The sequence below is a fragment of the Syngnathus typhle genome, linkage group LG10 (assembly GCF_033458585.1).
Source record: "Syngnathus typhle isolate RoL2023-S1 ecotype Sweden linkage group LG10, RoL_Styp_1.0, whole genome shotgun sequence".
Classification (NCBI taxonomy): Eukaryota; Metazoa; Chordata; class Actinopteri; order Syngnathiformes; family Syngnathidae; genus Syngnathus; species Syngnathus typhle.
In genome coordinates, this window is record NC_083747.1 from 9,507,738 (window position 1) to 9,526,739 (window position 19,002).

General features: G+C 40.2%; 1 protein-coding gene across 2 annotated transcripts in view; it reads left to right on the plus strand.

The window, feature by feature from the left end:
- Nucleotides 1-17,510, plus strand: part of rspo2 (R-spondin 2) — a 54,462-nt gene extending 36,952 nt beyond the window's left edge. For both annotated transcript variants that reach the window (XM_061289659.1, XM_061289660.1), the window contains exon 6: nucleotides 15,977-17,510. In XM_061289659.1, the coding sequence (XP_061145643.1) occupies nucleotides 15,977-16,092 (116 nt within the window). In that variant the 3' untranslated portion in view covers nucleotides 16,093-17,510. The remainder of the gene's footprint in view (nucleotides 1-15,976) is intronic.
- The last annotated feature ends 1,492 nt before the right edge of the window (nucleotides 17,511-19,002 follow it).

Below are 19,002 nucleotides of genomic sequence, written 5' to 3' on the forward strand. Positions count from 1 at the left end.
AATAAGCATGATAACTGCTTCTGTTGTCATCAAGATCATCTTATTCTTTTTGCCACACTTTTACCACATGTCCTACACTTTAGAAGACAGTATAGTCTGCAGTATTTTGCTTACATCACTCCTCCAGAGAGCAACGTAGAAAGACTTATTTGACCATGTTGGAAGACCATTGGATATGTCTGAGAAAAGAGGAATGTTTATTTACTTTAGTCTTTGTACTAGTCTCGCACAAGAAATAATGTAAATCCAGATCCAAACCCTGTGAGGATTTGTTTGACTGATGGGATCCATGCCCAGGTCTGTCTGAAGCTAGTCTGAGTTTGGGGTGAATCTACAGTGCTCTGCCCCCCCCACACCCCCACCCCTCCCTCTGGTCATCACTGTCTGTGAGCCATCTGCTTCAGAATATCTGCCCCTGAAAAACAATGTATAGAGATCGGCCCAAATCCACTCTGCGGAGAAACACAAAAGCATTTTAGCATCTGGCAGGCTATGTGTATGAACAAGGGGGTTGCACAACTTTTGATTTTTTAAGACAACATTTATGTGATGAAAGTCAAGTTGACATTAAATAATGACATCATTGATATATATCGTGTATGTTTTCAAATGTTTTTGTAAAAACACTTTAAAATTTTAAAAACAAATAAGAGTTTAAAAAAAATCCTGTGTAGAGAATGCTCTAAAATAATATTTTTTTATTGACAATGGACAGCTCATATACCAAATTTACACACAACTTGTACAATAGAACATAACATTGTTGTGTGATGGTATTTCCAGCCAGAGAAAAATCTTCTCGCTTGATGTGCTTACCATTGGGATAGTCAGGTAACGTTTGCACAACTGGATCCAACAGAAAACCCATCGTCAGTCTGGGCTCACCTCTGTGGCAGATTCTGCATGGTTGGAATTTGTGGTGTTTGCAAAAAATCACAGACCTCTTCATGCATGGTGGAATAATTCCCTGCTCTCTTTCCACTTCCAAAGTATGTGTCCTTCTAAGAGGTTCAAACAGAAGGCGAGACGGATTCCAAACTGTAAACTTTTATTAACGAATGCAGGAGACAATGACCAGCCCAGCAACATGCAGGCATTATCTGTGTAAACATCCTCTCTCCGGTAGAAGAATCATCTTCATGTCATTTGCACGCACGCACACACACACGCACACGCACACACACGCACACACGCACACAATTTGGACTTTTGGATTTGATCCTTCACAAGGGTGGACACAGCAAACACATTGTTAAATTGTTAGTGGCACACACAGCAGCAGGGGGCTCCCAAGTACCCAGTTTGCCGTATTTGTGTCTTAGTCAAGGACACCTGCTTGTTCAGGAGATGTTTGAGGTCGATGTTTCTGAACCGGAGTCCCCATGGTAACAGATAATGATCTTCGTCACTCGGCCATGGCTGTAAAAACAGGCCATCAAAATAAAAGAAAGGCACGATATCAACAGAATTGCATCACAAAAACATTTGTAACTAGTCAACGCATTTTAAACATCATTTTAGAGTTGTTAAGTCGAGAAGTGAACTCTCCAGATAGTCAGTACAACACATACGTATATGCGCAAACTCACCCTCGTCTGCACAAGAGCATCTTTGTCTTATCTCAGCAAAAGTGATGCAATTTCTCCATAAATCAGAGGCGTAGCCAAGCCAGGGCCAGCCGGGGCGGCGCCCCGGTTAGGACTCCGTGCGCCCCGGTTGAAAAAAATCGAGCTTTTTCGATTCTTCATTTTCATGCCGTTTTTTTCTTTCGGTCTTGCGCGAATGTGCTTGCGCTATTCTATGTGCGCGATGTTATCCATTCACCGTTTGCCTCCCGGATGTTGGTTTAGCGATCAGCGAACGGCGTGGGTGATGTTTGATTTTTTTTTCCTGTGGGCGCGCGCCCCTACTGGAAAAATTCCTGGCTACGCCTCTGCCATAAATCAGACAATATGTCTGAATTAGAGCAAGCACTACGGTCACTCTTGAAAGATTAAAATCAAACCAATGACCCTTTGATCTACTTGCCATGGAAAAACTAGTCCATAAATGATGAGTCCAACTCTGATTTCTGCCACAATGTAATGACGGGTGGTGATTACGGGTTATCTCTGGCCAGGCTAATATCACATACAATTTGTTGTTTAGTTCTCTACCAGCAGTCTCAATGTATTTCCTCAACAGCGTGACTCAACCTGTGACCATCTGGTTCCAATGTTTAAGGTGTTAGAGATGAGCTACTGTGACCCCCCTTTGTTGTCTTCTACAACTGCTGATTGCCTTTTTACAAAGTACTAAGTGCTTCCATACCTAAATAAATACTAGGTTGCTCTCATTTTGAATTAACTGTCTTGAAACAGTCTCATGGTCCTGGTGGCTTTACACTGTATGGCGCGGCCATCTTCATACCACATGCATGAGGCATAAACATAGAGGTTTGGGGGAGGAGGCATGGAAGGTGGTAGATGATAGGGTTAGCAATGCTATTGGTACCTTACTCTTCATTATTGTAATTTGGTCATTTCAAGGCAGGATGACAGAAGAGGGTTGCCAGCTGCATGTTTTTCAGGACTCTTCACACTCCAGTTGAGTTATGGTTCTACTAATCAGCATATACAAGAACACGAGATTATTTTTTGCACTAAATCTAACGGTGATAGTAATGTTTTTGGACAGCTGCTTTCTGATCAACACACAATATATGTCCTGAACAACTTGAACATCACGGCTGATGTTTGCACTTGGCCTGATTGTGTCACTTGTGAATTTGAGGTGCATATTCATATTCACAGACATCACAGATTGGATCATGTTATTCATAGTATGAATCACTCACTCACTGAGATCTTAAGAAAATGAGGGGCTGCCATAAACATCCCCGGGTTATATGCAAACAAAGTGGCAACAAACACAAGAAGAGGAGAAGGCACCAAGAAATACCCTGAACAAGTGTTTCCCATGATGCCATGTGCTGTTAAGTTAAACAGTTAAACAGTTTCCCCTTATTTCCCCCTGCTGAGCAGTATATGGGCTGATATTACCCATGACGTGTTTAAGGCTGTGAAGCGGACCTTGGAAAGTATTTCAATTGATTGGCAGTTTAAGCTTTTTTTTTTTTTTTACACCCTGTGATACATACGTCAAACTCAACCCTGCCGGGAAAATCCTGCCCTCCACATCATATGTCCTAAGAGACCTAGAAGTTAATATTTTTATTTTGAAATACAGATATCTGCCCACTTTTACAGTGAACATATTCGAGATCCCACAATGCAGGTCAAGTTCTGTAGTACAATAGCAATTCATAATTCTAATGTATCGTTGTGTGGAGATGTTCAGTCATTAGCTGTTATTTAAAATAGCTTTGTAAATAAATAAATAAATAAATAAATTTAAATTTAAAGCGAGACAGAGAGAGAGAGAGAGAGAGAGAAAGTCAAAGTCAAAGTCAAAGTCTGCTTTATTGTCAATCTCTTCACATGCCAAGACACACAAAGAAATCGAAATTACGTTTCCACTATCCCACGGTGACAAGACACAGTACACGACATACATACAAGCAAACAACACAAAATAAAACCAAGAAAAATAAATAAATATGGTGTTTGAAAACTGATACCGTAAACCCCAAAGTCTCGACTGATGATTAACAAAGGGCAAAATGTGATTCAATGACATGAAGAAACAAAGACAGATGCTTTGAAATAGAAAATGGACCACTTAATGGTTGAATGATCAATTGAAACCATTTGAACTTAATTGAATTGGAACATTTTGGATCAATCTAGGAGGCAGTACTTTCCACCACTAAATAAGGAAATATCTTAGTGTTTTTGTATTACTCCCATGACGATCCAGAAACATATAGAATAAATGCCAAAACACATTGAAGCTGTTCTGACTGCTTGGTCTAATTTGTCACCCAACTATATTTTCAATCTAACCCTGTTTTAAGGAGGCCCAGTGTTTTTATTTCGCCTCATATTTAGATAACCCAAGGTCTGCCAGACCTCCACTACAGTGCTGCTGACAATTCTCCAGTCGGCAACAAAACTTTCATCATATCCCACACCATATAGATGAGGAATCATATGTATCCGTTCTTAAGCAGACTGTGAGAAACAAATAAAACTCACCAAGAAACAATAAAATCGACCTCACAGGCAGAGTAACTCACCAACCACATTAGCAGCACTTTTTCTTGGTTTTGTTTCAACTCCTTTCCTGTCTCAGATAGGAATGACACTGGCTTGCTTATTCCATTTCACTCTGCCTGAGGAAATAACACACATGTCATAGAGGAGGATGCGGCGTACATGGTTGAGAGCAGCACTTCATGAAGTCTGCTTCCAGTGATCTGACTTGTGGAGAAAAGAAGGAAATTTGAACAACGGTGCCCGAAAACATCTGGTGCACAGTTGCAGAAACTCAGACTCCAGAAGCTCATTCTCGGCTCCCCTGGTCTACCCCCCCCCCCCCCCCCCCCTTGCCTGTCTATCTCTATATCTGGCCGTCAGTTTTATAGAGACATTACAGCTTTTAATTACATCTAGTGATTCAGAGCGAGACTTTGGATTCTCACCCAATCTTGTCCACGAGCAATGAGCCAGGGTGGAGACTTTGAGACACAACAAAGTGACAAGTATAGACCTGTTCTCTTTAGTTGTATGCACACCTTCGTGATTTTCTCTGAGTTTGTGCGCATGTGGGTGTTTATGTGCATTTCAACTACACGATAACAAATACAGGGGGCAACTAAAAGTAGAACTTTTATGGCGCTAAGTAGAGAGCATGTAGCAAGGTCCTGCACCCCACCATCACAGTAAAGCTGAATACTACGGTGATGTCACACATTAGCAATTTAAACTTAAAATTGCTTTTACAGGGTTTCTGATGACATAAAAGGTGTTTATACGGCAGAGCTATTGCATACATTTCAGATTTAAGTACACATACGAAAGAGGCCCAGGTTAAATTTGAAAAGAAAGGCATTTGTACTGTAAAGAATTCAGAATTGAGATGCACCGTGAATGTAGCCCAAGTCCCTAGTTTCAGATCACAAAAAAAGGAAAATTGTATCCAAACGTGTGTCTGGTTACATTGCCGTTATTTATTTCAGCCTATAAGAGTTCTACGAACCTATTTGTCGAGACACCTTGAGCGCAGCCATGTTGCCTGAAAAAAGGAGAGCAGAAGTTCCTGAATGATTCCTTCGGTGTGAAAGCTCCTAATGTCAGTGGCCTTTGCATCCTGCCATTTATCACACTTACAAAAAGAGTTTAGCTATCACGGTCATAGACACTGGTGGTACAAAAAGGTAGGAGGACTGCATAAGTGATTGAAAAGAAAAATCCAAGACATAATTGGGTGGTAACTGTCAAGAAACTACATATCAAACAGCTTCAAAACATAAATACCCTTTCTAGTTGATTAGCAAGGTTTAGATCTGTGATCCCAATAGATTTTGGACATCCCTCGTGAATTAGTGTGAAGAATTTGGATTTCTCTTTGATTTGATTCTTTTTGCCTTCCTGTTCTGTAACTCTGACAGACGCTGCTGCCTTTTGGGGTACACAAACCTCAGTGAGGTGAGACCTTGAAATGAGCATTGTAATTGCACTGTAATCATACACATCTAAAACCAACAAGAAAATGTCAGCCATATGGCCCAAAGCCCTCTGTTTGTATTTGAATGAGACGCAAGGGGGGATTATTGACAAGAGTTTAGAAAGCCAGATGAGCTGAGCAGCAGTGATTCTTGTTGGCCTGTTTCTGTGATCCGATCTGTCGTAGCCACTCAGCTGTCCATCTGCCCCGTGTTTGACAAGTGTTTGATGCAGCGCAGGCCTTAAAGAGGATCAGACCCTTCCTGGATGGGCTTTTCCTTTTACCCTGTGCAGCAGCAGCTCTGCTAATACATCAAACACACACTCTCCTTTCTTCCACAACTCTGTGAACTAATGAGCTATTTTTATCAAACAATATGTATAGGATCACCAAAGGACACTGAACAGAGCCTCCCAGAGTTAATGCAACAATCAGAGAAAACAAAACGTATCAGCCTGCATGTATTCCCTCATCGCCGGTTATTGCTGAGGGGTCACTGCATGAACCTGATGGCCCCTATCTCGGTTTTAGTGCCTAAGCCTGCCTGACTTAGTTGGCTCCCCTCTCATTAGGGTCCTGTTTTGGGAGAGCGTGCCATGTTCAAACATGTGAGGGATTTCCTCATGAAATTTCCCAGTAAAAGGGGGGGGGGGGGGGGGCGAACGTCCTTGTGCAGAAATTAGAATGAATCATACGGGACAATTTCCTCCGACATTGTGCTCCGTTCTGTTACAAGGCCCGCGGAAACCTGGGGGATGCAGACCAGTTGGAATTAAGGAATCAATGACCAACACTTGAGCATCAAGGCTCTTTCTACGTAAGATGGTGACTGTTTCATGTCGATGTCACTATTGCCAAAAAATAAATTTTTAGGAGTGTCTATTTGCCTGCCTAATTATGAGTTGTAACAAGTTTAACGACACTAAACGTCTGAGAACTGCGACCGATCGCCACTAAATTTCATATGCACATTCCCCCATTTCCCATTTCAACCTTTAAAAACTCAAATGGGTGTTTTTTGCATCCATTCCTATGTCAACGCTCTTTGAAATATGGTAACTTGCGTTTTCAAATGAGCTCAATGGAGTTCTTTGCCTCCATTCATCACACCCCCAAATGAGCCACATTGTTTACAAACTCTAAAGGGGTCTGTCTATAAATAAGACCTGTTGATTAATGTAATCATAATCAAAGATTAATTACAAACCACTTCCAAATGATATTAATATAATAATATCATGGAGTCTATTAAATTTAAAATCTTTAAATATATGCACAAAATAGAGAGGTGAGTGTATATACTGTATGCAAATAAGTGTGGGTTGCACAGAATGGATATATTCTGTAAAAGTATTCAGGCCCCCTCTAACATTTAATACACAATCACTAATATAGTCATAAAACAATAGAAAGTGTCTAGTAGTGCGATAATATTGTTACAACAACAAATGTGTAGATAATAAAAGAGTAATGAAGGAATATAAAATATTATGTAATGGAAGGATGTATTGGTGGTCAGAAACCAGACATTTTCTGCATATTTACCGACTTACTGTATAATATTTCCAAAAGGACTTCTGGAATTTTCTCTTTGTCCTTGAGTAAGGACAGCGTTCACATGTGTAGTAACTTTCCAGATGGGATGATCAATTTGCTACCGTGTATCCCAATGTGTTCCCAATCTTTAATTCTGTGGTCACATTGTAACCACTCCCTCGTGTGCTGGTGTTATTTATCTTCAGCTCACTTTGCCTTGACCCCATCCATACAACCATGACAAACCTATCAGCCCACAAGAGCAACACGCCTTCAGGAGCATCACCATGCCCTCCCTGTGATAAATGTTGAGCTTTATATTTTTCTCATCTGAAATGAAAAACACCAATAAGCCATTCATTAAAGTCAACTAAGCCTAATTATCCCTCATTTACCCAAGTGCCCGTGCAGCATGAGAGCCACATGTACTTAAGTCCAGATGTGTCGATGAGTCAGTCGGGAGATAGGAAACCACAGCGGGGGCTATGCTCATCTCGGGAGTCCTGTGGTTGCCATGCGCATCAAGCCCTCATGACACGATTGTCTGTGTAAAATCACAGTTTCTTATCTTAAAGTTAAAACAAAAAAAATATTCAAAGTGGAAAACAGATAAGGAGCCTCATGCGCTCATCTGTCAGTAAATGCTCGGGAGACAGGAAAAGAGCAAATATGAACTGGTTTTATATCTGCCTGGAATTAACACTTCAGATATTGCCCTTCAAGAACGGAAAACTTATTGTCAAGGCATATTGTCTCCTATTTTCTTTCTTGGTGTCTGATATTGCATACCTACACACAATTTACTATTATGTAAATATTAAACAATTTTGATTTCGCTTTGGTTTTAATCATTCTCCATTCAATCAGTACTTGCTGAAACTCAGGATCATATTAATTTGGGCAAAAAGTATACTGTGTTGACAAAATGATGGTGCAGAAGGCAAGCATGTCAGCCTCACAGTCAACAAATCTGTATTCTAATCTGTCTAAACTTTCTAAGGTGGCGTTTACTCTATGTATGTTATTCGCATACTTACGTACATGTGTTTCCTTTAACTGGTCTAGTCTTTCCACACATTCCTCCTAGGTGACTTGAAGAGTGTAAATCAGGAACGGCCAACTCAAATGCTGGCGGGGTCCACAATTTTTCATCAGATCTACTAGGGGGCCTCATAGGACTGTGCACTGCCTGACCAGATGTATAATAAAAATCCAATTTTTAACGGGCAAAATACATGCATACTTTACATGCTCTTAATGCATAATATAGTCTTGATAATACATTTTTCAATACGTGTATAATAAATTCCCTATGCTAACCTAACAACAAAGAGTTTTAAACCAACAACAAATCAACCACATATTGTACTTTTTTTTCTAAGTGCAAGGGTTATCTTGCATAAAAATTGTGGCCCACGGGCCACCTATCTCTTGTCGAAATGGTCAATGTACATACGATTGACCGTCCAGGATGTACCTCAGATTTTGCCCTTAGTCAGATGTGTAGACTCTAGTATAGTAGTCCTACTACACTGCTATGGAGTTGGATTTTTATTATTATAATCATGAATATTGTTTGATGAAAAACCAGGTGTATTTTTCTCTGCAGTGTAAATCTTACAGAAAGTAGCTTTAAACTAATAAACTTTGCATCGGTTGGTAAGAGACCATCTGGTCCTGTGTGGGGCGCTTGTTAACGTCCTCCAACTGAGTAAGAATTACAATGGGTGACAGCACATGGTGCAGCTGAAGTCAATATAACTTTACTTTCAACTGATGCAATGAAATACTTTTAGACATTCATCATATTAATCAACAAGCTCTGTCCTTTGATTGTTGTTGTTAAGACCATGTGATGTCAGGAAAGATGACATTCTAATGCAGGATGATGAAAATGTGTCCCACAACCAGGGCCGTAGCACAAAATTCTGGGACCACCTACGTCACCCAAAAATGCATACATAATACTCCATAATGCAAAAAGTGGATCTATTACCTACGTGCTCTGAGGGTAGAAGAGTGTCCAATGCTTCTCAAGTGGACTAGTTCCAGAGCCCAGGCTGCGTCAAGACGAATCTGACAATCAAGTTTGCATAATGTTTACGGCCCCTATTCTGCCAGAGTGGTGACGTTCCAGGTCCCAAGAGCCAGCTTCTGTGGGCTGTCATCAGACCGCCAAGTTCCTTGCCTTCGGCCATCATCCAGCTCTCTTTGAACCCAACCACTTAGGTCACTCATATGGGTGGTGAGCCTATGGGAAGGGGGACCCATGTTACTTCCTTGGGCTGTGCGTGGCTGGGCCCCATGGGTGAAAGCCCAGCCACCAGGCGCTCACCGTCGAGCCCCACCTCAAGCCTCACTCCAGAGGAGGGCCCCAGTCACCCATATCTAGGTCAGCAGCAGAATAAGTTAAATGTATTCATCATGGGTTTTTGGACTGTGCTTTGTCTTCACCTCACCTCGGACTGGTTTGCCATGGATGACCCCTACACTATAGCCTCAGATAACTTAGTTCCTCGGATCATTGGGACCAATAAACCCCTTCACCATAATAAGGTGACGGCTCATGAAAGGGGCCGGTCCACCAGTTGATGACTAGATAATTCTTTAGTCTGCAATATGTAGTGTGATACAGAGGAACCTCTAAAGTTTAATCTTCTGGATGTCTTATAATATGATGATATGCCACTGAAAGTCTAGTTTGAACTATCAAGTCTTGTCATTTTATGACACTTATTCCATTAGAGCAGCCAGGTTCAACAAGGCCGCCCAGATGGAGAAATGCACGGAAAGACAAAAGTTTGAACCAGATGTAAAGAGGACATTCAAAGCAGTACTACTTTGATTTCCATTGTGGGTGACTTGAGGTGAATAGTGTTGAGCTAGCCATCGATTGTCAGTACTGCAATGTGAGCTGACGGTATTGGATTTTGAGCAAGCATCACCGGTTCGACTTTCGGCTCCTCACAGACTTATATATCCTTCATGACGATACTGAATCCCTCATTATTCAATGAGCATGCTGTAGCTTACCAAGCCATCTGCACCACCAAAACACAAGACTGAACCAAACTGAACTGTTCTGTATCACTTTGAAACAAGGCCTATGAAATCAACTAAACCAACATTAAGTGCAAGAACTATCTTTTCCTCAATGTAATAGGCTGGCTCACTCACCTGTGTGAACAGTCCAGTGTACGTAGCTATTAGTAAAGTTGGTCCTGGATTTGTCCCCTCTGTATGTTTCTGGAGGACACAAGATAACTTCAACTTAGAAACTGTCAAAAATGGGGAAAATAATCAGTTGTTTGTATTCTGTACTTTTGAGATTAGTGTGGTTAGAGGCCATGACATGACCAGCCACTCATCAATGCCATAAATTAATTAAAGTTTTACTTGCAGACAGTGAATGTCCAGAAAAAGATTGTGTATAACTTCTGTACGTTTTTTTCTCGCAACTGAATTTAGTTTGGAAACTACAATACCGCAGTTAAATTATGTCTCCGAAAGGATGGAAGGATGAGCGAGCATATCCCAGTCTTTATAAGATTAATGATCTGATGAAACAAATCACTAAATTACAGCTTTTCTTGTACAGTTGGAACTAATGTCTGCAATGAGTCTTTTAAGAGCAGTACACGTATGTCAGAAAATAACTTTTGCAGTCTCGGAATATAATCGTACCTATTAATCCACCTTGAAAGACTGGAGCCAGAAGTGGTAACCCAGACAACACAAGGGAACAGTGAAATGCAGTAAAGTGTCATGTTTAACTTTGAGCAGACTGATGGATACTTTAATGTGCAGGGTCATCCGCTATTCTTTGGCCCTACTGAACTGTTTGCGGCTGATTCTTGCTGCTATGATAGACCCTCTCAGAGGGGAAAATACATGCTGTCTGTACTGACTATTGGCCATATTAATCACCTTGTCGTTCATGCATGTTTAGCCGGGACTTTTCCGCTTAGAGATGTTAATCTCTAAGCTTTCACTTTAACTTATTGTCAGTGAGAAAGAACATCAGAGCGAATGGGTAAGCTAACATGCATTGATCCCTCCGCGTATCTTACTCCAGGCTTTAGATGTGAAAATAATGGACCATATTAATCCCAACATTAGCTTTTTGAATTGGAATGTTTATGTTTTAAATCAATTTTCACCCAGCAGCATCGTGATACGAAGCAGAGCATGAGAAGGAAGAGAAGCACAAAACCTAAGAGTGAATGAAAGAGTGCGACACACAGTAACCTTGTTAGAGCTTTGTGACACTGTGCAGAGAACCTTTTGTCAGTTGGTTGGCAAGATGAGAGTCTTGTAAATGATTGTTCTCCTTGTGATGTGGGTTCATTTCCTTTTCCCAGCATTTGTTTGCCACAGTATTTCTCAAATATTCTACTTTTCTGCATTTTTGGCATGTTTATATATGGAAATGATATCCAACTCTGAAATGAAGCAAAACAATGAACCGTATTTGAACCTTTGGGCCAGAGCTTGGACTGCATCTTGAACTTTAGCTCACCTGATGTCATCCGGCTGAGTGCCACCTACAAATCAGATGAAACGTTCAGTTTGGAGGTACATCAGTGTATAGAATATGTAACCTTTCTGCAGACAACCACTGGTGTGTAAGTAAAGAGAACACTGCCTGGCTATGTCTCCTTTTCCCTTCACAGTGTTACAAATGTGAAGAGCCCCTTAATGGCTGATAATCCAATTCCTCCCACTGAAATCAAATCTCACTGGCGCCAGTAGTTCTCCTTTTCCCTTCACAAATGATGGGCTGCAATACAGCCAGCTCATGCAAGAGATGAGCCGCTGAATATGAATTTACCTTTCTTCAGTCCCCCACTTCTAATTTTCTTGATTTACATGTCAACCCCCCCCCCCCCCCCTTGTGCTGTGATATTAATTAGCAGCCTGCGCTGAGTGGCACACTTGGGTAACAGGAGGGGATTTTTTTTTTTAACAGTAGAATTGGATCCCGTTTACCGTATGTCTTAATGCTTTCTTGAGGTCAGCCATCGATTTGTCTGCAACCACAAGCAGTAGAGGTAAGATTAGTCCTTCGATTCATGCTGCGCTGTTAGTGGATAAAATAATTTAGCCTGTGGCTACAGTCAGTGCATTTGTATTTTTTCACAAATATAATATCAATATTTAGTTTTTAACTTTTATGAAAGTTTCTTGGAAGATTTGGTAATTAGAAACCACAATAATGAAATACGTGCAAGAATTTTTTTTTGCTTCCTTCCCCCTCGTACAACAAGTGACTCCTGACAAGACTTGAAATGTTTCCATGTTAAATCTGTAGTGGGTAACAATTTTTTTTTTTTTTCTAAAGTTATTTTCATCCACGCCTGTACTAGTGTATATGACACAATGCTGATTAAGCCTATCAACTGCTCTAACAGCTTGGTGTACTTGGGATTTTTTTTCTTTTCCATTTCATGTGAACTGAGGACATTCTCCCTCACACCAATATGCTTTTTTTTTTTATTTAAAAACAAATCAAAGTAATTCTTCACAAAACACAGACAATTAAACATTGACACTCACATTCACACCTTCCTTACCATAGTTGTTTTTTGTTGACTGTGGGAAACAGTTGCTAAATCTCATTTTTTTTCTAGCCTTGTGGTATATTAATAGACAGCACAATAACCAATAGTATGATCTTTCTAATAGTTTGTAACTTGTCCCTGGACTTTCCCCCCCCGGCATTTCTTGATTATTGCCGAGAGCCTCGTAAGGAGCAGGAAAAGCAGAACATTTTGCCAAAATATTTCTCAAGTTCATGTAGATGACACAGGAGCTTACACTCAGTGGGATACAAGGAATTGCAGGCATGTGTTTGTTTCAAACGCATACAGACACAAGAACATGAACATAAAAGAATTTCACGAAAGGTCGTTTCTGACAGCAATAAACAATTGTCTAACCACAAGCTCTGCTTCTGATTTTGAATACAAAACATTTTGATTTGCACTTGAGATTTTTTTTTGTTTATTTGTTTGATTTAGATTCATTTCCATCTCAAATACAAATGTCAAGCTGGCAGAAAAAGATTATATCTGTAAAGGAAAACTAAACATTGGTGAGTTATGCTTCTGCTGTGGTGTGTAAATGCAGGCAGAACGGAAATAAATAGCATGTGAAGGATCATCATTTTCTGATAAAAGCCGTTCTCCTCTAATTCAATCCTATATGTTCCACTGGCATTGTAAAAAATGAAGACGGGAAATGTTTTTCAACTTTCTGTGCCTCCCAAGATAATATCATTTTTACATTTTGTGGGATTTAAGAATATGTTCAAAGTTTTGAAAATAATGGTCAAGTTAATTATTTGTTTCCAGGTAAACAAACAGCCTCTTCTGTGAACCTTGGAAATCAGCTCAAGTAATTACTTAGAAATAAGGACAATATGATCAAAGTGCACAGGATACTTGGTGGTGACTTGAGGAAAAACTAATTGGGCTTCTCTGAGACATATGATGGATTCTCTGATTGTACCAGAATCTGGAGGAATAGGTATATGTGGAGATTGGTTGCCCTCTAGCTGCCAACACTGAGAAGTTTGACTTTCACATGTAGCTTGAAATGACAATGATGGTAGGGTCGGTCGGGGCCAAGAAATATAGCACAATGCACAATCTACTACAAATGGTGGCAAGGTTAAACTTGATGACTGGACAACATCCTAGATAAATTCATAGAGTGCATTTGGTCTGTAATTGCTCCCATGACTTCTTATCACAAGGTTCCCTGTGAAAATTTCACTTTACTGCCTAAGACACTAAAATTGGATGACAAATACAAAGAAGAGAGTTGCAAACTACAACATTGAGGAAACAAGGTTTAAAAGCTGGGAAATTGTGTCATTTCTCAATGTTTGTATGAATGACACCTCTGGAAGGTAGAAGTCTGATGCGGATATTAAACACGAGTACATTGACGTGACACTTAATAGTATAAGTTCCCAGAGTCGAACACGAGAACTTTTTTTCAGCTTTCATCTTTATTTACATTTCAAACAGTTGCTGTAAATGCTTAAATGTAACCTTGTGTCCAAGGAATTCAGCTTTCCGTGTTACGGGAGTTTAATGGTGCACCAGTTTCTTTATAGCTGTCAAATATAATTTGCGTTGAGTTGATTCTCTGAAAGTGTTGTTTATCAGGCACCTAGCAACACTGTTTTGAATGAAAATTGCCTTTTTAAAGGGCTAGGAAAACGCTGCCATAAGCCAAATGTCTTTCAGGTCCAGGTTTGCTTTAACAAACATTCTCGTGCTAGAAGCCGTGCTAAAAAAATCTAAAGTGGCATCTGTTAAGCAAGTGGACAAAGTTTTCCGTTCACATTCTTCCATGTCAGGACATACAGTTTCGATGGAAGTGATGTGAACCTTGTTCTCACAGTAAGCTGTGTGTGAGAAGCTTTATGGCCATGACTTAAATTGGCAATGTGGCTCAAAATAAGCAATTGAGATTAATTGCAGGAAATAGCTCTGAGATGGTTTGATGTTTGCATGCATCTGTATTATTCATCGAGAGAGCCTATTAGCAGAGCAATATCTCGCCTTCTCATGCGTGTCAGCTTAAACAAGTGCAAATTTTACTCCAGGAATGGGCACAGGGTGTGTTTCTTGGGGTGCTTTAAAGGCCAAGTGTAAGCCCATATGAGAAGGCAATTAGAGATAATGCCATTTTACACAGAGTTACCTATTTTTTGGTGAGAAAGAGTTGAACAAGTGCAATAATGAGAGCCAGAAGCAACTGAATTTTTTTCCAAAACATAATTACAGTATATTTCTCAAGCATTCCCTCCCACCTGACTCCCACATGAACCATGGCGTGGACTTAATGTTTTTGACATCAGGACCCTCAGTCTCATCGTCCGAGTCCTCCCATTAGATTTTAGTTCAACTTAAATCCTCAAAAAAATCTTCTCTCTCTCTTTCTCTCTCCCTCTCTTTCTCTCTCTCTCTCCCTCTCTCTCTCTCTCTCTCTCTCTCTCTCTCTCTCTCTCTCTCTCTCTCTCTCTCTCTCTCTCTCTCTCTCTCTCTCTCTCGCACACACACACGCACACGCACACACACCCACACAGACCTCGTTATCTTATTTGTGGCCTTGGCAGCCAGATCTCTTGCCTTGTGGTTTAGTAGCCAGCGTTTTCCCTGTCACAGAGAGTTGAGGGTACAAAACCTTCACCACACATGCTTCTGTGAGAGCAGCATGTCAGTTTCCAGCATGTCTTGTCCCAGCGGGAAAACCTGGGATGGATTAACCTCGGGGTTGAGCGACGAAGTTGGGAAGAGTTGAGTTTCATGCGTTTCTGCACTTTTCTCCATATCTGTTCCATTGGCACCAGAAAGTGTTGGGGTGAACGCGTAGTTCAAACCTCATGTTCAGACCCGAGTATTGGAACTTACAACATATATAAGACTGACTCGGTCAATGTTTCATGTGTATTTGGGATCATGTCAGGAGAGAACCTGAAAAAATGAGTCTTTGGAAACACTTCGAAAGGGCTGCCGCTGTGATTCTTGGCAGAAAGTTGGGCAAAGTCAGGTCCACAAATTGGCTTATCCTGCTCGATGTACTGCTTGCTTGATAAGCACAAGTAACACAAGTGTAAGTCAGGAGAAAATGTTGCCTGAAGTTTATTTTTAATGCCAAGTTGAAAAACAAACAAGACAGCAGCTAATTGCTTGACCTAAAAAAGTGATTATATCCAGGGGCGCAACTGCAACGTTCACATTGAAGCCTCCCACGCTTCATAGTCATTTTAAACAAGACAAACCTAATGGGATAACACTGTCTTTTTTTTTTTCCTCAGGAGGCTCGGGGAAGCATCGATCCAAAGAATCAAAGAAGAAAGCCAAGCAGAGGCTGCGATTTTGGGCCCAGAACCAGCACAGCGACCACTTGGCCTCTGCACGCTCCGGCCAGTGAGGACTGAAAAGACGGACTCACCGTTGAACAAAGAAACTACGCAAAGCTGCTAGCTGCAACCATGCTCTGACTGACAAATATCACGAAACATCGTCAACCTCGCCTGTCTCTCAGACCTCCAATAACAATCCCGCCCACCCCTACTTACCTCCCAGAACATTACAATGATTAGTAAATCCGTCACTGCAAAATGTGTGTCTGTGATTATTTTTTTTCTGCAGAAACACACTAAAACATAGTTCACGCACCTGCCTCTTGCTACTACCCCTTGGCTACACTGTTCAGCTAAGTGGCTCAATCCCCGCAGCCCCACCCCATGCCTTGCCTTGTGGACCTTTACAGCTGACATTAGTGAACTCATTTCCCCTCAATAACAATGTCATTAACTGTCTAGGGTGATTGAAGATAGAGGGGGCGACCTGAGACTGGAAAGGCGGGCAAGCCAAACAGAGGGAGGTGTAAGAGAAAGGTAGTGAGAGAGTTGGCAAGCTGCACTGTTCAGGGAGGCGTAGGTAAGGAGATTCATTAAACAGCCGTGACAGAGGACAGGAAACAGGGGGAAACCTGGAGGAGGTTTAAGAGGTAGGAGAAGACTAGGCCGAGGAAAGTGAGGCTGATGAACAAGAAGATGGCACCTTGAGCTGAAAGAGACTGTTTTGTTTTTTGTGTGTGTTTCTATATTTATGTCAAAGCTACCCTTGTGTCTGAATGGATATAGACTGTTTCCATGTGTGGACTTTATGTTCTGTACATTTATGAGAGTAATATTAAAGAAGTTACCATGCATAGTTGCAAAGTATTTTATTCTCAGCACAAACTGTTTACGTTCAGTCCGCTGTATGCTCTAACTGTATGGTGTGCATTAAGAAAGGAACAAAAAAAAGCTAAGAACTTTAGTTGTTTGACAAGCATGGCGAGAGACACATGTAATTAGTTCATCTAATTATGAAAGCTTATTGCTGTATTTTCAGTATTGACCTGTTCACCATTCTAAATGTTGTAGAGATAAAAGGCTGTAATACCAAGATGCTGATTACAATTATTAAAAACAATAACATAGACATCACATAGCTATTTCATTTATATGGTATATATTTGGTTTATTTATTGATTCTATTTTATACTTTTTTTGTTCAATGACAATTTCTTTTTGCCTCATGCTGTTACTCTTATATGCTTTAATATTCTTTGAGTTTGACATGTGCATCTCTGCAAGAATTTGTAAAGTCATGCTTAGTGTTGTACTCCATCCATTTAAATACATCTACTGATTTCACAGTTTCAAAGAATAAGCAAAATTGACATATAAAACTCTGCTTTGATATATTCTGAGTTTAATAATCAGATGCCAGCAAATGGATGGTCATAGGACTGCATATGTGTACATTGTGTTTTATTAAACATTTCACGTGACTGTATGAACATTGTGGTATTGTCTGTAGTGCAAATATAAGGGGCTACACTCTTCTTTTTCACTATCACATGATTTCAAAACGATTTGTTGAATTCATCATGTCAAATTGCCAAACACCAGTGCAACACAAAGCCAAACAATTTGATATAGACAATTGGTCGAAGTAATGTAACTTTATTATAAAGTAATTCCCAAGATCCACACATGCCAAACATACTCTGGAGACGGTAAGTGCATCATTGTCAGAATTTAGCTTGAACCAAGAGACACCTTTATGAATTTATGACAGAAGCTTTACAAATGTCAATTACAATCCTGATAAATTTCAAGGTCCATACTGTTCAGTGCAGCTGGTTAATGACCCCAAATATAGTCTGGAAGACTTTTATTAAGGCAAATAATTTGGACTAGGAAATATTCTTCAATTGCCAAATCAGTGGTCTGATCTTAATCCAATAAAGCATGCATTTCACATTCTGAAGACACAATTGAAGGCAGCGAGACCCACAAACAAGACCCGAATGAAAGTGTCTGGAGTGAAGGCCTGCCAAATGTGTCTACTGGGAGGAAGATTAATACGAGTGGTGTCCAAGAACTTTAGTTATTTTTTAAATTATGTCAATTGTCCAAAATAACTGCAGTATTTGAAAATAGAGGTACTCTGCAAGGAATAATAATAGTGTAATTCCCAAATAGAATATTATATAATAGTGTCTCTGCTTTAATCACTTTTTATGGCTCTAACTGTGTATTCCACTTTTTTACTATCAGTACTTTGAAGGACTAATGCGGTGACAATACATTTTCATAAAGATTTATGACTCAGCAGCATATACTATAGTTGTGCCTTGTGATATAAATGACCAGATTTATAAAAAAAACTCCATCCATTTGGCATTTTTGGTACTAAAGGGTCCATTTGTGCTCTTCGAGGTATATATTTTTGTGATATAACCTGTGCTTCTCAAACCCCGACATATAAAAAAAAGTACTGTCTATGGTTAGAAAAGGTATAAATGGAGAATTTCTCTATATTTTGTTTGCATGTAAGGATACAAAGAAGTGCTAGACCTATACCAGGAATTGTTGATTGTGGGAAATTTCAATGAGCTCTCTGACAAGGCCCGAAATGCAAAAATGAGGAAACTCAAAATGTAATCATTCATGGTGTCCGTCCCACTGGCCAAGAAGTGAATTACACATACGTCTGTCAATTGCAGGTCACATAGACAAATAATGTGCAACAATATGAACACACAGGGACAATTCAGAGTCTTAAATGAAACCAAAATACATATTTTGAGAGTTTGGGAGTAAATAAGAGTACCTGGATACAACACCCATATGCATGGGGAGAACATGCAAAGAGCGCGCAGGAACGCCACAGCCAAGATTTGAATCTCAAACCTCAGTACTGTAAAGCAAACATCACTGTGCTACCCTGAGCCTCAATATTACACTGCATAATTATTTGATTTTTTTTTCTTTCAAGAACA